This window comes from Primulina eburnea, chromosome 10 (genome assembly GCF_022965805.1).
Source record: "Primulina eburnea isolate SZY01 chromosome 10, ASM2296580v1, whole genome shotgun sequence".
NCBI classification, from domain to species: domain Eukaryota; kingdom Viridiplantae; phylum Streptophyta; class Magnoliopsida; order Lamiales; family Gesneriaceae; genus Primulina; species Primulina eburnea.
This window is the reverse complement of record NC_133110.1, coordinates 23,255,111-23,281,236: the sequence shown is the minus strand read 5'-3', so window position 1 is coordinate 23,281,236 and position 26,126 is coordinate 23,255,111. Positions and strand designations below refer to the sequence as shown.

General features: G+C 36.1%; 1 protein-coding gene, 1 long non-coding RNA gene and 1 pseudogene across 2 annotated transcripts; 1 reads left to right on the top strand and 2 right to left on the bottom strand.

The window, feature by feature from the left end:
• Nucleotides 1-17,758: 17,758 nt before the first annotated feature.
• Nucleotides 17,759-19,554, bottom strand: LOC140803225 (uncharacterized). The gene is made up of 3 exons (XM_073158966.1): nucleotides 19,400-19,554; nucleotides 19,221-19,309; nucleotides 17,759-18,178 (listed from the first exon to the last, which is right to left on the bottom strand). The coding sequence occupies exons 1-3, from the start codon at nucleotides 19,427-19,429 to the stop codon at nucleotides 18,025-18,027; spliced, it is 273 nt and encodes a 90-aa protein (XP_073015067.1). The 5' UTR covers nucleotides 19,430-19,554; the 3' UTR covers nucleotides 17,759-18,024.
• A 4,158-nt stretch (nucleotides 19,555-23,712) lies between these two features.
• LOC140802808 (uncharacterized) lies at nucleotides 23,713-24,852 on the bottom strand (annotated as a pseudogene).
• A 3-nt stretch (nucleotides 24,853-24,855) lies between these two features.
• On the top strand, nucleotides 24,856-25,867 carry LOC140803856 (uncharacterized). The gene is made up of 2 exons (XR_012111954.1): nucleotides 24,856-25,555; nucleotides 25,591-25,867. It is a non-coding gene; the product is annotated as an uncharacterized lncRNA (long non-coding RNA).
• The last annotated feature ends 259 nt before the right edge of the window (nucleotides 25,868-26,126 follow it).

Sequence of the window (26,126 nt, the reverse complement as noted above, 5' to 3'; positions counted from 1 at the left end):
GGTGCGGTGCACCTTCGGCCCAAACACCAAACTAACAACTCAAATTGAACCTCAACACCACTTCTCATCATAATAAGGCAATACATTCATAATGAAAGTTACACCTCTAGGACTTATCTAACCATTCCCATTAACCTCAAACCAATTGGCTCAACATACCATTTACCATGAATTATATCGCATCAACGCTACAATAAAACTCACACAACTATAACAACAATACTAGAAACCATAAATTTCCATTCTTGACATTAATTACCATTCATATCATAACATAAAGCCATAAACCATCACCATAAAATACCATAATCTATAATAAAAGAAATGAACGATCGGTTATTACAGTTCTGTTCTTACAGCAGTTAAGGCAGTAGTAGCTGCTGGGGTAGATGGTTCTCCTTCTCGAGTTTGTAGTTCGAACTCGTATGCTTTCAAATCAGCAAATAGGTCATGAAGCTCAGCTTTGTTCAGATCCTTGGATTCCCTCATGGCCATGGTCTTCACATCCCACTCCTTGGGAAGACCTCTGATTATTTTCAACGCAACTTCTTTGTTTGAATACACATTTCCAAGTGCATTTAGTTCGTTGATGATGCAGCTGGTTCTTTCATCATATTCATGCATTGTTTCTCCAACTTTCATTCTGATGTTGTCCAACTTCTGCACGGCAACAGAAAGTTTGTTTTCTTTGGTTTGTTCGTTGCCTTCGCAAAGCTGAATTAACTTCTCCCAAATCTCTTTGGCTGTCTTGCACATCTTGATTTTACTGAACGTTACTTTGTCCAGTGTTTTGAACAATATGTCCTTTGCTACATTATCTAGATTTGCTTTCCTCTTGTCCTCATTAGTCCACTCATCTCTTGGCTTTTCTATACGATGAGGTGCCCCATCAGTAATGGCAACAGCTGTATCGGCTTTCAAAATCTTCATGGGTCCGTCAGTTATAACGTACCACATATCATCATCTTGTGCAGCTAGGTGAGCCTGCATCCTGATCTTCCAATCGTCAAAGTCTTCTCTTGAGAACATAGGAATCTTGTTGAATGAAGACATAGTGAACAATTTAAGTATAGATAATCTTTGATAGGATATGACTTGCTCTGATACCACTTGATAGAATCGGTTAATCAAGTAAAGAGTGTTTAGAAGGGGGGGGTTGAATAAACACTACTCGAATTTAAAATATTCTTCGACAATATAAATTCAGTTCTGTTACAAACTGAAACTGAATATCCCGTCGGTCAATAACAATCAGTTAAACTGAATAAAATAGTTGCGGAAAACTAACTGACTGAAAGATAGAGTATCTAACTGAAAATGATAACTGAAGTAATGACACCACAATTTGTTTCTGGATGTTCGGAGAATTGAATAACTCCTACGTCACCCCTTCTATCACGAAGATAGGATATCCACTAAAAGACTTTGATCAAATACACGACACTGTACTGACCCACTTCAGTTTGGACTTATCACTTTGCCAAAACTGAAACTCTTAGCATACAACACTTTTATAGATCGTAACTGATCTTAGCACAACTTAGAAAATCTATTAAAGATTACAAAGTGCTATATAAGCTCGAGAATGTAGTCTTGAATACTACTGATATGACTAATAAGCGTGAGCTTTGATTTCTGATTGTGAGTAGATATTTTTGCAGCGTAACAGCAAGTAGAATGAGATAACTGAAAGTCGGTGATTCTTCAGTTGCTGCCTTCGACTATTTATAGGCTTTCCTCTCAACGGTAAGATTAAATAATGTTTGAATATTCTAACCGTTGATTTCCACGTCGATATATTCTGACAATCGTACACTGTTCATTCTGCAATGCGGCGTTCCACTACTAGTTGCAGGTATATGTACTATTTTGTCTGTTGTCGCTTTCAACTGATGGCGTGTACAACTGAGAGGTCAGCTGGTAACGAATCAGTTGTCGAGAATGAACTTCAGTTGTATAGAACAGTTGACTAAGTTCGGCAGATGACGTGTTCAGTTGATGATCAGTTCAATTGCTGAGTTCAGTTGGTAAGTATTTTTGTCAAAACACCGGAATTAACTTTCCAACAGAGTTGTTAGGTGTTTTATGATTTTTTTAATTTGAATTCTGTTGTAACATTTCATGTGTTTTCTTTGTAATGTATACAATTTGTGGTTCAGTTTCAAAATGATTTTTTGCCATTGGTGTATGATGCTCTATTATTTCAGAAGTTCATGTGTTCTCTTTGTAATGTATAAAATTTATGGTTCAATTTCAGAATGATTTTGTGCCACTGGTGTATGAGGCTATATTATTTCAGAATTATTTTTCTTCCACTGGTGTATATCTTTGTGGACACCTACTGGTACATTTGGTTGAGGGTTTGTTGTCCATTTTCTGGTTTGTATTCATTTTGGCCGTGTATATCACATTGGGAAAAAAATGTAGCACAAAATTGGATGAATCTAATATCATATATATATCGAAATGGTACACAATGAGGAAAATTCTGGTACAAACATTTCATGATGTTGGAAGTTGGATGCTCCTTTAATATGTCATTTGTTATTGTGTTTTGGACACCTACTGGTACAAGTATCATATATATATATATATCGATTTGGTACACAATGGGGAAAATTTTTGTACAAATATTGTGCAATTCACCTAGACAGTAATACACACATTATTGAAGCACGCAAAACATAATCACACATTGTTCGTGATGACAATTTCACTTGGACATTAAAACAAACACGAGCTACAATGAGCAAAATTGCAATTAAAAAACATGTGCAGCCGAAACAACAACAAATTCCTGCCATATTGGTGGCCATGTTATCGTTCTTATCAGAGAGAACGTTATCATCATGTGGTGGCAAACCATGTGTCGCTGAAGAGGCAGATTTTGAGTAGCTGAAAGTTTTTTTCATAGGTATACTGATGTTGGATTTTGATGTATTTTCTTCAAGTACTTGGCTGTGGTATTCATCACACCAGTAAAACTGATTAAGGTGTCGTAGCTCTTGAGGAAAAATGTAGTAATACTTTCCCGGATGGGTAGCTCGTAGACCGGCTTCTCGTAAATTCATTTTTCCATAGCCACATTGCCATTCGGGTGCATCCTTAAACTCCATTCAGCAACAATGGAGGTCGTGTGTGTTCTTACAGAAGGATGAGAAGTGAAGTAAAGATAGTTGAGAAGGGAACCGAACCGAAAATTAATGTTGTGGTCTATGTTCAAAACTTTTCAAAGTCAAAATTTGTGAGTCAAAGTTGTGTCCAGCTGTTGTCACTGACAAAATAGTAGAGTGAAGGTGATGTTTTTGTTTTTTGACTATGGTGAAATGTGTAATTATGTCATTCTGAATGGTGCTACATTTTTAAAATGTAGTACTAGATAATAGTCACTGTGGTGCTTCTTAAAGGTCTTATTGTCCCGTATTTTGGCTTTTATGTAACTAACATTCATTCCCAACTAACATATCGAATCATTTACATGAATGTTGATTAATGTTACGAGGTGCTCAATTTTAGGCAAATGATACCACGGATTGGTTACTGAGGTGCTCCATAATATACAAAGTGTACTGTATTTGTGTTTCTTTGTACCAATACAATAAGCAATACATAAATACATCATATGACCATAAACAACATATTACATTAATAAAAAGTCAACAAAATATTTGAAATGATTACATAAATGATACTCGCCTAGTTATTTTTCTGCTGATGAGTTGTGAGTGATATGGATAACAAAATCTTACGGGCAAACATAAGTATTTGAAAATAAATCATTCAGTTTTGTCAAAGAACATAAGTATTTGAGAATAAAAAACTCAGTTTTGTTCAAACACTGTAACATATCAATTTGTTTTATTATTAATTAGTTGAATAGCATCTCACGACCATCAACTTCGAACAACAGTTAAGGTAAAATGCTCCATTGAATACTTCATCAAAGTAGTTAATGCTCACTATTTAATTTCTCAAATTCAGTAAAACCCACAACTTTCTTGATATTTTTCAAATTGTTCAAACTGAAATCAAAAAAAAAAAATCGAGCTTAATCAATTATTAACAAAATATATTCAAATTGGTTATTTTATGAATTAAAGTTGAACTAAAAATATTTTATCGTGTCATCAACTCGACATATAATTATAATAATAAAATAATAATAATTTTTGGCCCCTCCAAAGACGGGCCCCAAGGCGGTGGCTCGGCTTTGGCCTTACATAAGGTACGGCTCTGGGTACACAACTAGTGGACGTCGACATGGTGTACGAGGTTCTCAATTTTAGGAAAATGATACCACGAATTGGTTACTTAGGTGCTCCATAATATACAAAGTGTACTTTATTTGTGTTTCTTTGTACCAATATTTTACGAATTGAGGACATGGGTGCACAACTAATACATGCATGCATGGACGTCGACCTGGTGTCCGAGGTGCTCAATTTTAGGCAAATGATACCAAGAATTGGTTACATAGGTGCTCCATGATATAAAAAGTGTATTGTATTTGTGTTTCTTTGTACCAATATTTTACGAATTGAGGACATGGGTGCACAACTAATACAAGCACGCATGGACGTCGACCTGGTGTCCTAGGTGCTCAATTTTAGGCAAATGATACCACGAATTGGTTACTTAGGTGCTCCATGGTATACAAAGTGTACTGTATTTGTGTTTCTTTGTACCAATATTTTACGAATTGAGGACATGGGTGCAAAACTAATACATGCAAGCATGGACGTCGACGTGGTGTCTGATGTGCTCAATTTTAGGCAAATGATACCACGAATTGGTTACTTAGGTGCTCCATGATATACAAAGTGTAGTGCCAAAAATCAGTACACGTATAACCCATGTATTTATTTAATTAATAAATCCTTTGATTAATTTTAAATGAGTTTTAGCCATGCATAATTTATGAAAATAGCTTATTTTAAATTATTCATGTTTATGTGATGTACATTAAAATGTTTTTCATGTTTCAGGCGTTTATTCGAGGCGAGATCGAGGAGTAGAGACCGGGGACGATATTGGCAAAATTTAAAACATGAGATTTTATTTTAAGTTGAGGATGGGGAATTTTAACTAAATTATTGAGTTTTAGTGTTTTTAAGCCGAAATCATTTATTTAGAAATTTTAAGAGTTTAAAACTTTTAAAATTAACACTAGTGTGTGTTTATTTTAATCTAGGGGTTTTGTTAAAGTAAATTGTAGGATTTTAATTAAAGTTAGTGGAGGGTTTTTTAATTAAGTTGCTGATTATTTATTTAGCAACTTTCACCCTAATTACCTACACCTACACACGCACACACACTTTTTTACACACACCAAACTCACCACACACACACAATCACGTTTCAGCTTTTAAAATTTTGAGAGAAGAAGATAGCTAGTGTTCTTGTCTTTGTAGCAGCCGCCCCTTCCTCTCTGAAATTCCAGCAAAGTTTTGTTGTGTTTTCTTCAAAGAAAATCGCCTCACGTTCGTCCCGGATCAACCTCGCTTCCTTCTCCGCTTCTATATCGCCGTTTCGGTAAAGTTATCATCAAAAGGCACGTATATTATGTTCTTTCTGCATCGATCATGTCATATTATGTGTTGTGTTATTTTTATGTGTAAAAATTCATGTGTGACATTCGTCGTTTGAGCGGAAAATGGTTTGATTTTGAAATACTTTTTAGATCTGAAATCTCGTAACTTACTGTTCTGTTGAAAACTGCGATTTTTCGGTCGGGATTTTGGGAAAACTTTCCACATGAAAAATGTATAACTTTTCGATACCTTCGTTTTGATATAAACTTCGAAATTTTTGGACGAAAATTGAGTGAGTTATGGCGCTTTTCGTGGGACTTCTCAAACTGCGTTTTCAGAAAATTATGTATTGATATGTTCTTGAAGTTTTTGTGTTGCAGGCTTCGTTGGAAATCGACGGGTGATCGCTGCTGCGTATAGGTACTTTGTTTATGATGTTGGGATGGTTATTAACGTGTGGGTTCGCATCGTTAGGCAACAAGTTTAATTAAGCATCGTAGGAAGAAAGTTGGTGTCGAAATCTGAATTGTGTTGTTGGTTGTGGATTGTTACTCTTGGGGTTATTTTTAATTTTCACTTGTGTTTGACATAATGCCTTAGTGTTCTAAGAAGTGTCTCTTGGTGTCTATTCGTAGTCCGTACGATTGAGTTTAGGTGTTAAGCATATCAGGTTCAGAATTTTCACGTGTTGGCACGTCCCGCAGGTACACGAACCCGGGGACGGACCCTGACACGGGGTCCGTGCCTTTGTTACTTTTCGGTGGTTGTTTCCAGAGTCTACACGGACCACCACACGGACCCTGACACGGGGTCCATGTCTACCTTTCCTTTCGAGTCTTCTCGGACCCCTACACGGAGGTAGGCACGGGGTCCGTGTCCTTCACAAATTTGGGAAAAATCTTACACAATGCTTGGAGGTTCTATGTCTTGGTTTAGTACAATGGTTTACAAGGTCGAGTCATGGGAATTGAGAACGTCCTAAGGGATTAAATGAGCTCGTGAGTAAGCTTGATTATTATGTCTAAGTGTATCAGTTAAGCATTCGAATCCATGTTAGAATATGCAGCGACGGCCCCGATCGAAGTCCAACGAATCCCTCAACGCCAAGTAAGTATGTCGACGTGCAAGAAAGTATTTTAAGTTTCTGGGGTATGTTAATTGTCTCGTGACCAAATTATGAATGGGTTTGGAAGTCGGTGAACGTGGCCGAGGACCTCTCCACCCCGTTAAATTATGAACGGGTTAGATCGTGGTTGGAAAGCGTTAAATTATGAACGGAGAACAACCAGCCCGTTAAATTAAGAACGGGGATCTCATGTATGTGGCAGTGGACACGTCCCTGTCAGCACCGTACTGTGGTTTGTCTGATCAGGCGTTTATTATGTATGGGTCACTTGCTTTGAAACATCCTCTACGCAAAATTATGAAGTTATGTATGTTCTAGTATGCAGTATGTTTATGACAAGTTTTCACGTTATGGCACGTCTATGTTATGTATGTATGTTCAAGTTTTAGTACGCAAATTCATGTTCAAGTATGTATGTTCTATTTTAAAGTTGCATGCGGTTTTATTATGTGGTACTCGCTACTTCCCAGTTTATACGTGTTGAGTCTTTAGACTCACTAGACTTGATCGATGCAGTTGAGTATGTTGATGAGGAGACAGGAGGTGCCGACCAAGGGGCAAGCTTGGACTGAGCGAGAGGCTAACCCGAGGACCGCAATGTTTATGTTTTTATGCAAATGTTAAATTACTCTGATTTCATGTTTTGAGGGAAAAAAATTTTGAGCAAACCTTTTGTGAGCAATTTCATTGTAGTTAATTTGAACAACCATGTCTTATGGGGGACTTGGTTGAGATATTTTATGGCAAACTTTGAATGTTATTTTATGTTTAAGAAAATTTATAAATTTTTCCGCAAATTTTGAGTATGAAAAGTACGGTACGTTACACAAAGTGTATTGTATTTGTGTTTCTTTGTACCAATATTTTTTTATGAATTGAGGACATGGGTGCACAACTAGTACATGCATGCATGGACATCGACGTGGTGTCCGAGGTGCTCAATTTTAGGCAAATGATACCATGAATTGGTTACTTAGTTACTCCATAATATACGAAGTGTACTTTATTTGTGTTTCTTTGTACCAATATTTTACGAAGTGAGGACATGGGTGCGCAACTAGTACATGTACACATGGACGTCGACCTGGTCTTTAGATTACTAATTTTCTTAATGGAAAATAATCGTTCCAAAAAATATTATCTTTTCACCATCATATATTTGTCATCAGTACAAAAGAGACAACAACACAAAACCTCACTTTAACACCAAAGATAGCCCAAGTTTTAACCTCTTCTGTACTAAACAAATGTATTTTTCAATATTCCATTACCATCAGAAATTATAGTGGCGGCAACACGGGCTCGATAAGTGTCCATCTTCACATCTTGTTCATATGCCCAAATTTCTTCAGTATCACAACAGAGACACTCTATCCACATGCATACATAAACGCCACAATCCAGAGATGTACCTTGTTGACGGCATTGTTGTCTCAAAACATCATCACTGCCTATGATGACTCCAGATATATGTGACACACAATCACTCAAAAAACGTACCTGCAATAAATAGAACTGATTGACACTAGAATCATTACTATTGTTGGAATATAATATTGTCATACTTACCATTACTTTAGTAGTCCCAACTGAAAAGGGATCGTGAAGCGAATTGAAAAGTAAGAATTTCCCTTTAGATGCTTTGAAAACTAGCAAATACCAATGAAATCTGTCATTAATTGGAAAAATGATATACTTGCATCTTCTGAAAATATCTTCGTTTAGTTCATGCAACTTCTCTCGCGTCGCAGATGTCATCCTACCAATGAAATTTTCATGCTCTGTCTTTTTTATACATCTCCTTTTACTGTATCGTATCAAATCTTCAAGCACTTCCTTCTACAAATTCACAAAAAAATATACTCATACTCCATAATCCAATAAGTTGAACAAGAATTCAATTTCATTCGCACCTGTGCCAACATGTCCATACAGTAAGTCTGAAATCCATAATCCATACTTTCCTTTTGCATTATTCTCATGTACACGTTTATCATAATGCCACTGACGAGCACACCAAACAAGAAGTCACAAAACAAAGGTCCAGTTAAACAAATATGCTCATCCATCCAAATTGTAACACTATAGGAATAGAATACAAAAATCATTACAAATAATGAGAAAAAAAATTATGAACAAAAATAAAATTTCAAAGATATGCATACTCCAATTCTTCCCTATTCAGAAATTCTGTCAACAACTTCCTATGTTCTACAGAAATGTCTTCACTCCCACAAAAATCGCTTCTACCTTTGAATTTCAACATGCAAGTCTTAAGATGACTACTTCCCTCATCAACATCTTGGACATAATTTCCCTATGTTGCAATATATTTTTAATATAAGATGCAAAAAATATTAGCAGTAGTATAAATAAAAAAAATGACATATTATTGAGATCAAACTAACTATTCGAGGATTAAATTTTGCACCATTTCTAAGAAACCTGTTTTTTGGAACGCCTCTTCCGTTTTGGTGTAGAGCTGGGTGGAGTCACAGAACTTGTGGGTTTTTCTTTTTCACACGATCACCCCTAGTCCTCACGGTATCTACAATTGAAGATTATAAAAGGGTGATATTTGGCACTTCTAAAGTACCAATGCCACTGCCAGCATCATTCTCATCATTGTCATTTGTTCCACTCCCGCTATTTCGACCAAACACATAATTGTTTTCATCAAATGAAGCGGTTGCAAATTCAGGACCTAATACTTTGTTGTTCTCTATCTCGCAAACCATCAAATTTGCATTAGGTTCAATTGTAATATTATCAGCTGAAGGATTTCCAGAATCAGTTCTTTTCACTTCGTTATTCTCTTTATTACCTGAATAAATCCTTGAATCAGCTGCGCCCTAAGTTCATGATTTTCTTTATGTAAATCAGCAACAACATTCTTCAAATTACGTCAACATCATCAGAAAAATTATCGGCTACATTTTTTGCAGACTTAGAAGCATATTCTTTATCAATCTGCCTATTGTAAGGCCCGAGATTTTATTTATCGTAATCTGAGATTAATCTGGAATGATTATTGATTAATTAAGATAAATATAGACGGAACGGATTAGACCGAGAAAGATGAGAAAAGACGCAAATTATGCGCGAGGGTGTGCCATTCGCGAACATACGCGACTTGATGCGCGAGCTATGCGCGGAACGGCCAGAAGACCTCGCGCATATGCGCGGCGTGAGGGCGCGCATATGCGCGAGGAGTCCAGTAGCCAAAGTTAATGTCCAGAGGACCTCGCGCATATGCGCCGAGTGAAAGCGCGCATATGCGCGAGAACTGCCGAGATACACGCGTCGAGACTTTGTGTCAAGCGCATATGCGCCGATGGTGGTCGCGCATATGCGCGAGACGTGCAGGCTTAAGAAATGGGCCATGTTTTTTCATCATGCAACGTGTATATATATATATGTATATATAACTGTTACAATCCATATAACACATTCAGAAAGAAAGGAAACGAAGTGCTGAGAGAAAATGGTAAGCTTCACGGGAGAAGTTGATTTACGAACGATCCGCCCGTCAGATTTGAAATCCGAGTACGGCACCGTGTTTCTAACGACGACAGCTATAACTGGACGTATGTTTTTTTTTATGTTCTAATATCGTTTAAAATTATACTATTGAAGAAATCGAATAGGATTCATATATGGCGTTCTTGATGTAATAGACATTGTATAATCGAAGTCAGATCGAAGAACAGACTGTGTATGCAATTGTTATGATTTTCTGAAGTGATATGACTGAGATTTTACCGATTTGAGATTATGATCTGTTATCGCTGGGGTTATGAGTTGTATTGATACTGATTATGTCTCGTGATAGTATGTCTGTGATGTTGAGATTGACGGGGTTATCAAGACTGTATTATTATACCGTCGAAGCATCAGTAGATTGCTGTTAATCAGATTCAGTATTGATTATGATTGTATCGTTCTGTCGTGACATTGATTAGATTATGTTTGATTTGAGTATTGATCAGAACAAGTTTTGAATTGAGTTGTATATTGATACGATATATTCGATATGTTATTGCCAGATTGATATTGACAGGCAGTAGGTTCGAGACTTCGACAGAGTCAGAGCAACAGAATGAAAGGTATAAATAAATTTTGATTCGGGATTGCACAACTCGAGTTAGATTTGACTTGAGTTTCCCAAAATATCATACTGAATGATTATTGCATTTGATATTTGCAATGTTTGATATTGATATGCTTAATCTATCGATTTATAGTAAAGCATAAGTTAGAGTTGGGCAGATCCGCCTAGTCTTTGGCAGAACCGCCAAGTCACTGGACATTTGGATATATATTGATAGACTGAGGAGAAGACCGACTCCTATTGCAGATCTTCAATATAGATCGCCAAAGTCTGGGACTAAGAACGTACCACCATCTAGCTGGGGTAAAGTAAATGGTAGAACGTTGCGTTCTTATTCAGATCGGGATCCCTAGATTAGGATGAGTCGAGTCAGAGTCTAGTAGTCATAGAGTGTGATTCAGAGATTGTATTGATACATGTTTTGTAGATTTGATACATGTTATTGATATGTGTTTCATGCTTTTATATATGTTTATATGACTGCATGCTTACATTGTTTATACTGGGAATATAATTCTCACCGGAGTTATCCGGCTGTTGTCTTGTTTTGTATGTGTGCATGACAACAGGTGGGGCAGGATCAGGGTCACGAAAAAATTGAGAGATTCAAGATTAGTGTGGAGATCCGGACATAGGATAGAGTGATTTTTCAGTACTTGATGTAGTGGCTGAACTCTAGTTGGAATAAACATATGTTGTACTTTATGTTGAGATTCGTATCAAATTGAATACTTTACGTTTCCGCATTGTATTTTAAAAAAAAAAAATTTAGACCCAGACTGATTAAATGGTCCTAATAATGATTAAAAGATGGATTAGGTTCGGGTCCCCACACCTACCCTCCTCCCACTTTTCCTCAATAATCTCATCCAATTCTTTATCACTCAGCTCAACATCCTCCAACTTTAAATCAAAAATCTCATCATTCTTCTTAGAATCCAATGATCTTCTGGCTACATGTAAAATACATTCCCGCTCTAATTCAACACATTTACTTTTCAACATTTTCAGTTCATCCTTTGTTTTTTTAAAAAAATTTCAAAATTTCTCACTTGAGATCTACCATTCTCCAGCTTCATTGCATGGTTTATGTCCAACAACTCTCTCTCCTCATAAAATGGTGCAATTGGTAGAACCTGTTCACCAGTACAAAAAAAAAAAATTCCTTTCAGTTCATCCATCCATTATATTTACAAAGCGGGATTACTTAAAATGAACTCGGATTAAATAATACCAACTTGGGTTGAATCTATGGAATTCAAGAGTGATTCAGCTTCAACAAACTTCAATGAAATCTTGCTTTCCACCCATCGAAACAACCGAGAGAAAACATGTAAACCGGTGCACACTCCTAATACTGGAACCCTCTCATATACCCATGCCTAAATAAATTAATAAAATCTGAAAATATTGAGAACAATTTTTTTTTTAACAAAAATAAAGCACAATACTAACCATTAAACCAACAGTGCTTCCGTCTAAATAACTTTTACTTCCGACGTCACGTAAACCTCGGCACAAAAATCGGAAGGCAGCATCTCCCCAAGCATACTCGAAAAAAGTCGAAAGGTCATCGAGATAAGGGAAAATAAAACCATGGGTTGAATAATTACAAGTTAGGAATATTATGCAGTTGAAAACAAACAAGATAAAAAAACGAACAAAATCATCGACTTCAATATTATCATCACTGGCAGCAAGCGAAATTAATTTTTTTTAAATAACAGCACGTTTGGCATTAGTCACTTTTCCTTCAAATTGACGAGACAAAAACTTGGAGTCCACTTTCAGGTCCAAATCAACAGGTTGTCCAACATGACGCAACCCGAGAATAACAGAGAAATCCACTGAACTAAAAGGTATTGATATATCTTCACCAACAACTAACGAACACGAATCAAACTGAAAACTATTGAGAACATAATCAATTCTCGAACTACTTATCGCAAGGACAGAGATATCAATCCATTTCGCAAACGGCGTATCTTTTATCCGACCAATTTGTTGCAAACCTAAGACATGCTTCAGTTTTCTCATCACGGATTTAAAGAAATTGGGGGAATAACGTGAAAGTAGCTTTGAACATAACTCATTTTCCTCCTTCTGATCATTACCAGATTGAACAAAGTTCTTCTCAACAGCAAACTCTACATTAAAAAATGAGAAAACGATCAGAATCTATCTCTGATGTGTGTGTGTGTGTGTGTGTGTGTGTATATATATATATATTTACATATCAGCACGTGAATTTTTTTACAAAGAATCTAGGCTAAATATAAACACAAATAAAGAGAGTCGATCAAGTATCAATCATATTACTATTAGCATAAAAGTGACGTGGTCATTGAGGATAATTGGTTCATAAAGCCAACACTTTTAAACCTGAATTATAAACTTCATCTGTAATCTTCAGAAATAATGCAATATAACTACAGAACCAACTTGATAACAATATGAAAAAGGAAACCCTACAAATTGGGGATAAATGTTCTTAATCAATGGGAGAAAATTTCGAGCACTCATTGTCTGCAAGCTTTCCTCCGATTCACAGTGGCACGAAGTAGATACAATTTGGGAGACGTTGGGAATTAGGAGGAGTAATGTCGGGACAAATACAAGAGGAAGCGTAAAAATAAAAAAACAAATACGAGGGAAAATAAAAAGGGGCAACAACGTAATTTCATGCCATTTAGGGACCTTAAACATATATTAAAATGGGTCAGGGAGTTAAAACTGATTTTTCTTGACATGGGGACTAGAAACACATTTTTGTTTACTTTTGGGGATTTTTGAGAAGTTTGCCCTAATAATAATACAGTGTTCTTTAAATTGGATGAAAAGTTGAATTATGAAGAAGAAATAATTTTGTAGGAAAAAAATATGAGTGGCAGAACTTACATAGTTTCCTATTATTGAATATACTATTATCTACTTGGCTAGAAAAAATTTCACAAAATATATTCACTAATCTTCATGTATCTTCAAAAAAATTCACATTGTTGCGAAGTTGTATTTTCAGCAAAATCTATATATTTTCATGTTAAATTAAAGTTAAAAATTTCATGTATCCTCAAAATTTCTCAAAATTTGATAGTGTTGATATATATATATATATATATATATATATATATATATATATATATATATATATATATATATATATATATATGAAACGTCTGCTTATTCGTTTTCTTAAAAAGTACTAGAATTTTTTTTAAAAAGTACATAGAATCGGCCGAATTGCATACACAAGCATAAAATATTTTTGACATCATTTTAAAATAAATCCACCAACTAACATTTGAAAAGTATAGCCCATACTATAACATCTCAAAAACCACTCATAAATAAAACGTCGTAAAAATATCTTTAACATAACTCAAAATCATAAATCATAACTAGTGCGGAAAACTAGCGTCTGTCCTCGGGTTATGTGCACCATCAGTCCAGTCAGATCAACCATCAAGACCTCCATTATCATATTCATAATCAATATCACCTGCATCAATCACACCTAGTGAGTCTACAGACTCAACACGTCATATTCTTGATAACGAGTAATACATAATACAGTTAACATATAACAGTGAAAAATACTTGTACTTAAAATATCGTTTTCATGAAGATGCATGAACATAAACATTTTCGTAAACATTTTCATGATGCATAAAACTTTTAAATAAAATCATTTTCATAATCTTATTCATAAACATTTTCATATAAACATATTCATATTCATATCAACATATTCATATTCATATCATGTTCATATCAACATAATCATATTCATATTCATGTTCGTGTATGTTGAATTCAGACCGTTGATGGTGACTCGTATTCTTAAACGTATTGGGAGATGGATCCATCTACATATAACCACAGTACTGGACGGCGAAGGACACCAACAACACTCTCACCGGTCAACTGGGCCCTGACATTACGTATTAACATATTCGTGTCATTGGAAATACGATCTTCGGGGCTCCCTATGGGGCCTTCTCCCCTCACGACATCTCCAATCATATCATTGTATTCGTATCAATGCAAACACGATCGTCTGGCTCCCACTGGGACCATAACCCTCACGATATTTCCAACATGTAGTAGTCACAATCCCTTCACGTCCTTCAACATGTTATCATCACTTAATAAAAACATGCATAATATCATTTTTATTTTGAAATCAAGCATGCAACATGTCTTTTAAATGTCCTTATTTAAATCATAAAAATCATAGACATTTAAAAATCATAACTTAACATATTAAAAATCATAAACATCCATAAACATTTTTAAAATAAAATTTTAACATCATAAACGTTTAAAATAAACATTTAAATCATAAACATTTAAAATAAATGTTTTAGTATGTTAAATCATAAAACATTAAACATATTAACATCTTAAAAATCCTTAAACATTTAAAATTGACATATTAACATATAAACATCCATAATCATTGAAAATAATCATATTAGCATATAAAAGAACATTTAGAGCACTGCCATGACGTTTACTAATTTTTAGGTGTAACAAGACCGTTTTACCCCTAGACGTAAAATTTCCCATTTTTGACATTTTCTTAATTTCATTGATTCTAACATGTCCCAAATAATTATTTAAGCCTACATGAATTTTCTCATATTTTATTTAGCCTAAAACAAGGACTTTTAAATAAATCTTTAAATGTGACGTATTAATGCATTTTAATCCAGAATTAAACCATACCTTAATATAAAATTCCCAAATTAAAAACTTAGACTTATAATAATAATTTAAGCTTAAACCTAATTTTTCATAATTTTATAAAGCTTAAACTAGGCGTTTCAATTAACTCGTTAATTAGCGTTTCGTGCGCCGATTAAATCCCGAATAAATCCAAAACTCGTTATTTTGATCCCAAAATTTTAACATAACCTTTTTATGATTTATTCTACCCTTCCAAGTCATGAGCCACACCCGTGGACCCATGGATTCAATTTTATCCTTTTAATTTTTGTTTTTGACACATCGACGAACACGCCGAGCCATCTACCAATTTACTCGAGCCACGCCCGAGCCACCTTGAGCCAAAACCTAGCCAACCCATCTAGGGACCCTACTGACCAAGCCCAGCCCAAAAACCAGCCCTGGCCCACTCAAAAACTTCATGAACAACAGGCCCATTTGCATGTGTGTGTGCGTGACGGGTGTTCTTGATGTATTGGGTTTTCTAGTTGCCTAGGACTCTACCTGCTGTTAACCACTTGACCCAACCTGACCCTAACCAACCCTGGACTACGCCCAGACCCTGCCCATACAAGCCCAAGCCCTGGAGCCCACGCACAAGCCTCCTGGATCAGAAGCACAACCTACGTGCAGAAGGCCCCCCTCACGTTCTCATGTTCCTCTCGAGCCAGCAGCCACACAAGCCGCCCCAGCCCCTGTCCAAACCCTAGCGCACCCTCTTAGGACCCTAAGGACCTAGCCCAGCCCAGCCCAGCCCAAAGCCCCCTGACCGAGCCCCCACGTGCTGCGCAATCCATACACCCTACGCGTCCCCTATGCTTCTCGGGTGGAGTCCTTGTTGGCAAGGACTCCTCCCAGCCCCTGTTTTACGAGTCCTAGCATGGCTAGGACTCTTCCCTTGACCCCTAACAGACCATAGCCATGCTCTGGTCCCAACAAAATCCAAGCCTTGCCTTTAATCCCATGAAACCGAACTCTACAGCACATTACAGTAAATTGGTTCCAAAATGGATCCATTCGTTCCAGCTTGATTCCGTTAACATGTGGAGCCTTTTGGGGTGTTTTATGACCCCTTAAACTTGTGTAAAATATGACCCTAAAACATCCTAATCATGGCAACCCCTTAGGTAGATGAAATTCATGGTTTTTGGATCAAAATACATGTTTTAAAAATCACTCAATATGCATATCCGAAAATCTTCAAAGTTGCAACTTGTTTTCATGCAAATTCAAACATAAATACATAATATGGTGTGACGATGAGTAAAAAGAAAATATGACGTGCCTTTGCGTTTTTAACATACGATTATTTTGTTGACGACGGCGAAGAACGGAGCAAGACCTTGGCTTTGAATTCTCCTAGGCTTTTCTCAATTTTCCCCCTCAAATATTGTGGATGTGTGTGTCGTGTGTTTGAAGGACTTGGGAGAGAAATTTTTCAGAAAGTGGCGTGAACAAAGTGTGGGTTTAAGGTGGGTTTTATACATTAAATACTAATTAAACACTAACAAAGCTTTAGGCCTATTAAGCCAACAATTTAGGCCCATTATTCTTAATTAGGATATAATTAAAATTATAAAATAGTTTTTCTAAAAATAAGTTGGTGAATTTAATAGCCGGGTTACCAAAACGTTCGTATTTTTGTTGAAAAACCAACATCGATAAAATTTACGTCCCGACGTATAAAATCACCTCAAAACCCCTTATTTTAAAAAATAAGAAAAACTCACAATCATATTTTAAATAATTAAAAACATTTTACGTTTTTCAGCCATCGGTCTCCGTTCATCGATCGCAACTCGAATAACTTTTAAAATACATTTTTATGCAACAATGTAGAAAAGTATATTTTAAACATGCAAACATGCACAACATAATTAATTCATACAATTAAAACATTTAATTAAAATACAAAAGTATTTAATAATTGCATGCATGTGGTTTGCGTGAACCTTTAAATTTTCGGAGCGTTACAATATATATATATATATATATATATATATATATATATATATATATATATATATATATATATATATATATATATATATATATCGAAAGAGATTACTGATGAATTTGAGACGATATAAAATTTCGATATCGAATTATAATAATAAACCTCATCCTCACTAAAAAACAAAGAAAGGTATAATCAAGACCCTACTTAGGATGGCGATTTTAATTTAGCAGTTTGCTACAGCCATGCCCATCATTGACAATCTTACTTTTCAAACTAGGAGGAACACACAAACAAGATCAAGATCACAAAGTCGCGCAAACGTTATTGGACATGTCGTGTTACAAAGTCCATTCTTACTTGAACGGCAACAACACACGATGGCATGATCCATGTTTTCATTCAGACACATCAATCTTACACAAAGCACAACACAACACAACATAACGCAATTCACAAATTCAGTAGCACAAACAAAGTCATGGTATGTCACAAATCCAACGAAGATTACATTATTATGACTCAAGGACAGGATGTTTGCTTTGCGGTGGCATCTTGATTCAAGGCAGAACTAGCTCTTTTGAGGGTCGGTGAAGAAGCTGTTGATCGACGGCATGATTTCTGGTCGCCTGTTGCGGACAAATTTCCTAAGAGCATGCTCACAGTATTTCTCCCCTTCCGCGAAATTCTCCAACACACCAGCAGCCCTGCCGGCCTTGTTAACCCTGTATATAGATACCGGATATTTTCCAAGTCTCCTTTTTAGCATATCAAGATCATAGCATACAAATGACTTATGGCATATAAAAGTGTGCTTTTGGTCCAACTCAAGTTAGAGCGAACATGATATCAGGGTGCATCCTCAAAATTAGATGGGGCTGACCAAACATAGAAATACATGGAATCTCACACACATAAGTTCAGTTTTGTTATGTAGTCCTAGCGGCATCTGCACCTGTAAATAATGGGCTTCGAACCAGACACATTGTAAAGCTTTTGGAGAAACAGCAGCATATCCCCACTAATTCTGTGAAAGCGGGTGCTCTCGTATTTGAATTTTATCTAGACTAGGGGACACAAATTCATTTGACCTTGAAAGAAGGATCTCTTTGCTTCTGTCACAGACGAATCTGTGTCCTAAACAAATTCTTCACCAGACAAATTGAGATTCATTGAACTCAACAGATTTCGGCCGCAAAAAAACATGTTGAGAGGAATTCCAAAACAAGCCATATTGTTTTCATTAATTTGCAACAAGCTTAAATCTGAAAGACCCGATCTTTCACCAGAAAATAAGGAACATTTCCCATTTGATTTTTGAAATCTTGCTTCCAGTCATTACTAGATTTACTACACAACATCCTTAATTAAAAGCAAGTTGATTCTATTTCCCCTTTCGCCCTTAACCAAAATTGCACTTTCAAAATTCAAGATAGCTTCTTTCAACCAAAAATTTAAAATAAAAAGATTTATCATCAGACCCAGAAATACCAACTCGGCTTCCACCGCAAGCTCCACAATTTTCACACAAAAATCTGAGAATGATCATCGGAAGTAAGCATTGTTATTAAATTACAGCTCAAGATTTTTAGTAGCACGAAGTCAGAGTGATCTGGATTAAACTTATATTCTAAATAACTTCACACATGAAAGTTTCACAGAGATTTGGTACAAAATACCAACTTTTAACCAAGAATTATCATAAAAATATAAAATTTTTCAGTCACATCCATGAAATTTTCCCGTCTTCACATAAAGTCCAAGTACCTGACTTCGGGATTGATACGTATATTACGTATCAGCTGAAACCCACAGATCCCCACAGCCACACCCATGGCTGCAAACAGTGGATACACCTGAATTTACATACACCGAAATCCATTAAAACAGCTCCAAATACAATTCTTGAAATGAAATTTGCGAGGAAAAACAATAAAATCGAAAACCTCAGGCCTTATCCAGCGACTGTGAGCCATTCAGTGAAGAATATGAAACCAATTTGGTGAAATTATTTTCAAGTACAGTGCAGTGTGGCTAAGTTCTTGGAATTGGCGAAAATGGGAAGAAAGTTGGTTGGCTCTTTTGTTGGACTTTGGTCCCAAATGTGATCAAATTGATTGATGACCCGTGTTCAACAATTTTTCCAAAATATTTTTAAATTATTAGGTAATAATAATACAATTGGAATTTACAATGTCAATCTTCATCTATTTTCTATCTCCATTTTAAGAATATATCTCTGTCTATAAGATGAGTCAATCATATTTGATATTTACAACAAAAAATAATATTTGTAGTATAAAAAGTAATATTTTTTATGGATTACCCAAATAAAAAATCTGTATCATAAATACGACCGTGAGACCGTCTCAAACAAGTTTTTTTTCCACTTTCAATTGTATCAACTCCTTGTTTTTGTAAAATGTCTAAAATACCCCTTTCTATTTACGATTCTTCTACATAAATCAAAACAGATGTTCCAACGGTAGTATGTTTACTCAAAAGCTCAAAACATATAAGTTATTAATTTTTAGCAAGGTTATAAAATTCGCTAGGCGTTAGTCGGGCGCTCAGGCCTCCTAGGCTCACTAGGCGCCGCTAATCGGAATCTACGCTATCAAATATTCAAAACAATATAAATCATATACTAGAACATTAACACAATAACATCAAATTTAAAATATATTCAAAATATTCCCAACATAGTCTAATGTATCATCTCAATACAATAAGAAAGAATTCAGATTTCTTCCAAAATTCACAATAAAATAGTCTAATGTGTCATCAAAAATTTACTCCACTTCTTCTTCTCCGAAATTTTCAACAACTTGTTCTTCATCAGACACAAAATCAATATCATCATTTTGATCATCATCTTCTTCTTCAGATTCAAAATCATCCTCTTGAAGTTCTCTAACTCTAGAGCTTCTTCGGGGTTGTAAATTTTCATCTGTCCCAGTTGCTTCATCAACTAATTGCCAAGTGATCCCGGAACCTGGTTCAACTTCATTTTCTTCCCCACCATCCACAATCCAACCTTGTGCATTTGAAGCATCTTTTCAAGAAGGACGTCGACATTCCTTTCTTTCTCTCTTTTTTGCTTGTTAAACAATCTAGCATTAAATTGGACAAATACTAGATTGTTCAACCTATGGACATCCAACATATTTCTTTTCTTTGTATGAATCTAAAAAAACAGAGAAAATAATTAGTACAGTTAGGAATATGCTCCTACAATTTAAAAATTAAAATTTATTTTAATTAAAGTTTAAACTTATTCCTTCAAATGTACTCCAATTTCTTTCACACCCAGATGAACTTGTAGTTAATGAAAGAATCCTCAATGACACTCTTAGCAAGTTGGGTGTGTGAGCACCGTATGTACTCCACCATGTACATGGATCAAATGTATCGTCATTTTTTTCACATGCTTTTGCAGCCAATACTTTCCCAAATAACTCAGTCTTCTCTCTATATTTTGCAAATTCCTTGTTAATAATTGTATCTTGAAGTTCAAACTCATCGGCATGCAAAACTTCCATGCATTCAAAAATCCCTGCCGCGATCTCTCCATAAAGAACAATAGAACTATCTTTGTACTAGAAGTAGGGATTCAACAAAAAGGCTGTGGTATGCAATGATGTATCAAGTCTATCCTTCATTTTTGACTCAATAATCACTATGATAGGTGTAAGGCCCGAGAAGTTGATTACCATAATCTGAAATGATTTGGGTATAATTATCGTAATCTGAGATTAATCTGAAATGATTTATTGATTAATCAAAGTAATTATATACGGAATGGAGTGGACCGGGAAAGACGAGAAAAGACGCGAATTAGGTACGAGGGAGATGCCATGCGCGCACATGCGCGATCTAGTGCGCACACATGCGCGGTGTTGGCAGAAGACCCCGCACATATGCGCGGCGTGAGGGCGTGCATATGCGCGAGGTGTACAGTAGCCTAGTGGAGTGCTCGGCGCATATGCGCGACGTGAACGACGCATATGCGCGAGCAGGGCAGAGAGTTTGGCGCACATGCGCGGCGAAAGGCACGCATATGCGCGAGTGGGGAAGGCACGAGACAGTAGGTCTCGCGCATTTGCGCGACTTGTGTTCGCGCATATGTGCGAGCAGGCCGGTGGCATGGATAAGACTCCCGGCGCATATCCGCGGAATTGTGCGCGCATATGCGCCAGTCATGCAGAACAAGAACATGCCACATTTCTATCATGCACGAGTTATGTATATATATATATATATATATATATATGTATATATATATATATATATATATGTATATATATATATATATATATATATATATATATATATATATATATATGTATATATATATATATGCATACAAACGTAATCAGCAGAAATTGAGGGGAGGTTTTACTTCTTGATTTTAGAATTCGATTTACGAGAAATCCGTCCGTCTGATTTTGAATCCGAGTACGGTATCATGTTCCTAGCGATGACAGCTACAACTGGACGTAAGTTTCGTTACGTTTAGACATGATTTGAAATTATGATATTGTCAGAATCGAATATGAATCATATATGGTGTTTCTGATACAGTAGACATTGTATATTTGAAGTCAGATTGAAGAATAAACTGTTTCTGTAATTGTTATGATTTTCGGAATCGATTTGACTGAGATGCGATATCAGATTTGTACGGTGACTGAGATTATGAATTGTACTGATATTGATTATGAGTTTTGGTATTACGTCTGTGATGTTGAGACTGACGGGGTTATCGAGATTGTATTATTATGCCGTCGAAACATTCGTAAATTGATACTGATCAGATTCAGTAATGAAATCGATTATATCGTGATATCGTCGATATGGATTAGATTGTGTCTTGATTCGATATTGATTAGATTATGTTTTGATTTGAGTATTGATTAGAACAGGTTCTGAATTGACTGATATATTGATATTGTGTCTGTTCGGTATTGTTATTACCAGATTGAGAATGGACAGAGTTGAATTCAGGATTTCGTCTTCGTCAGAGCGGGAAGATAAAGGTATAAGTCAATGTGGTATTGGGAGATCGACTTGAGTCAGTTTGGACTTGAGTTTCCCTAAATCACATACTTTATTTTATTGCATTGATATTTGCATGTATTTGATTGATATACTTGTTCTCTTGATATATAGATAGCAGGTATCAGATTACTTGTTCTCTTTATATATAGACAGCAGGTATTAGTCGATTAATCTTGTAACAGAAGTGCCTGATAGTGGCGGGATCGCCACAGACACATTGCACAATGTTACAGGATAGTGTCTTGGCGATAGAGCCAAAGTCTATCACCGGAGGATTGGCTATCGATGTGGATAGAATTTGGGTTTCTTCTATTACTGTTGATCGATATCGTATCGCTGTGGATAGAATTGGAGCTTCTTCTATGACTAGTGATCGATATTATATCGGTGTGGATAGAAGTAGAGTTCCTTCTATTACTGGTGATCGATACCATATCGGCATGGATAGAATCAGAACTTTTTCTATTTCTGATGATCGATACCCTAACGATGTGGATATAATCGGTATTTCTTCTATTACTGTTGATCGACATGGAATGCCAACTTCTGGAAACCGGGATCCCTAGACTAGGATTGAGTCAAGTCTAAATTGTGTAGCTACGAGTATTGTCGACAGTTTGTTATTAGTTATATTTCAGATTTTGATACATATTGCTCTTACATGTTACATGCTTTATATTTGTTTATATGATTGCATGTTTCGTTAATTTATACTGGGATTTATTCTCACCGGAGTTATCCGGCTGTTGTCTTGTCTGTATGTGTACATGACAACAGGTGGGACAGGTTCAGGGTTGAGGAGATGAAGAGAGATCGTGATTAGAGTGGAGATTCCGGACTTGGATTAAAGATAGGGTTGGACACTTGACATTAGATATTAAACCTTAGTTGAATAACTTGGATTAAAGATAGGGTTGGACACTTGACATTAGATGTTAAACCTTAGCTGAATAAATGTAGGTGATACAGGATTTGTACTTTTATATGCTGAGATGTATATATATGTTTTATTTCACTACGTTCCGCATTTAAAAAAAATTCAGACCCTGTTCTATAATTGATTAATTAGTTCCAATGATGATTAAGAACATGATTAGCGTCCGGGTCCCCACAATAGGTTGATAATTTGATTCGACATTGTTAAGGGCCATCTTGATAATTTTTTTAGCTCGAAGAAGCTCCCCATATAGAAACCCCATGGATGGCTTCCTATCTCCATCACCAATCGGAGAACTCTTACCAAAGGAGCAAATATTTTCAAACACAATGTCACACTATTCCAAAAACTCATGCTCATCACAGTAGAGTAAGACAATTTCCCTTTGTTTGTCTTTGACCATTTACAGTTCTCCCACATATCACTTGTAAACATGGCCCTTAAACTAGATTTTTTCTCAATCAAACTTTGCAATGTGAGGAAGTTTGATGCAAACCTGATAACTCCTAGCCGGACTATGTCTCTTTTTTTCGTAAAACTTCTCATCAATGACAAAGTCTTATGGTGAGCATAAATGAAAATTGTAAAAGACTTTGCTTGGTCGATAATCTTTTTAAATCTTGGAAGCTTGCCAATACTTTCAAGCATGAGATTAACAGTATGAGTTGCACATGAACTCCAAAATATCTATGTCCGCTTTTCTTTCATCAATTTAGCAGCAACCATATTGTTGGTGGCATTGTCTATTACAATCTGAACAACATTATGAGCTCCAACTTGTTCAACACACTTGTCAACATATTGAAAAATAAGTCCAGCTGTATGTGCCTCATCTGAAGACTCTTTAGACTCTATAAAGACAGTACCCTCCTTGCAATTAACACACAAATTTAATATGCTTCTTATTTTTCTATCACTCCATGCATCTGTCATAATCGAGCACCCATTCTTTGCCCATTCTTCTTCGTGATTCTTCAACAGTTGCTTTGTTCTTTCAACTTCAGCTTTCAAAAGTGGCTGTCTAAGTTGATATTGAGTCGGAGGCTTGAACCCTGGTCCAAATTGACCCACTGCCTCCATTGGTTGCTTGAAGCTATCATTATCAAGAGCATTGAATGTGATTCCATTTTCATAAGCCCATCTCCCAACATATTGTTGAACTTGTTGAGTTCTCTCTTTGAAAAGAGCCTCATTTATATTTTTTTGGCGAAGCACTTTACTCCCACTTGAACTTACATTTTCTGGAGCAATCATCGATGCATATCTATCCATGGAGCCAAGTAGATGAGGCTTTTTAATTCCATCTATCCCTTCAATTTCATCATCATCTTCTTCTTCTATAGAAATATTCACCTCATCTCTACAATTTTTTTCTTCCAATATTTTTTTTTTCTTTTTGTTCCTCCCTTCTAAAATAGCCTCTTTGCACTTACTACGATATTCTTGAGATGCGATTCGACACCCAGATACATTTTCAGGTATATTTCGTACGTGCTCCTTGATTCTATATACTCCACCAGACATCATTTTCCCACAAAACTTACATTTAACTTTGTCGAGGTTCTTAGGATCAATCAACATACCAAACTCCCATCCGATGTCATTAGACTTTCTCTTAAAAATCCCAGATTCAGGATGAGTGATGGATGCAGTCGACAATGGATTGCTTGCCATTTTCAGCAATAGACCTAAAAATTTGATGTGATAACACCACACAAACAAATGATAGTACTAAAAAGCTCAAAGTCACTCCATATATTTTGAAGCATGAAGAAAAATGACACTGAGCAAGCAATGGTATAGTCACTGTAGATTTTTAAGTACATTTAGATACAAACATGAAACAACCATTATAAAATTACTCCCATCCGATGTCACAACCTACTGTTTCTACCATAAACCTCTTGCAAGTTGCACCAATGGCCATCCCAAACACCCACGTTCACAAAATCAAGGGTCAATACAAAAATACACAAACTGAAAATCAAGCCTCACTAATTCCAAATTATTCCAATACTTGTTTCAAATGCACGACCAATACTTATTCCAAATAATTAAATGCACGACCATTACCTTGAAGGCTTGAACGAGGAGTGCTTCTGGAGTGCTTCGATGTGTTTCGATTCTTCCGAACAAGAGAGGTTTCTGGAACGAACACCTGGAACGAAGATTGCTTCTGGAATGAAGACTGCTTCTGCCTTCTGGAATGAGGACTGCTTTTGGAACGAGGCTGCCTTCTGGAACGAGGAGTGTTTCTGGATCGAGGCTGCCTTCTGGAACGAAGAGTGCTTTGGGAAATAACGATAAGAAAGAAACGCAGCAGCCCAGACAGAAAAGCATCATACCTAGTGGGCCAATTTTTTTTTTTAAATGGGCTTCTTATCGGATCATTGAATTTTGAAGCCCAATTTTTTTTTTTAAAAAAACAAGCCCACCTAGGCGCCCAGCCTCCGCCTAGGCACGCCCAAGCCCGCCTAGCGCCTGGGCTGGCCGCCTAGCACCTTATCGGTGCGGCCGGCCTCCGCCTAGCGCCTAGGCGGGCGCGTAGGGCGCATTTTAGAACATTGATTTTTAGAAATATCATTTTTTTCTTCCACTTTTCTTTACAGATTAACAAATTCAATCCTTAATAATCTAAAAAACTCTATTTTTAGTTGATTCTTTTTAATTATTAA

Coding starts and splice junctions, on each gene's coding strand:
- LOC140803225 (XM_073158966.1), bottom strand. CDS start 19,429: ATGGCTCACAGTCGCTGGATAAGGCCTGAG. Junction 19,310..19,399: donor GTCGCTGGATAAGGCCTGAG/GTTTTCGATTTT, acceptor ATGTAAATTCAG/GTGTATCCACTGTTTGCAGC. Junction 18,179..19,220: donor CGTATCAATCCCGAAGTCAG/GTACTTGGACTT, acceptor ATCTATATACAG/GGTTAACAAGGCCGGCAGGG.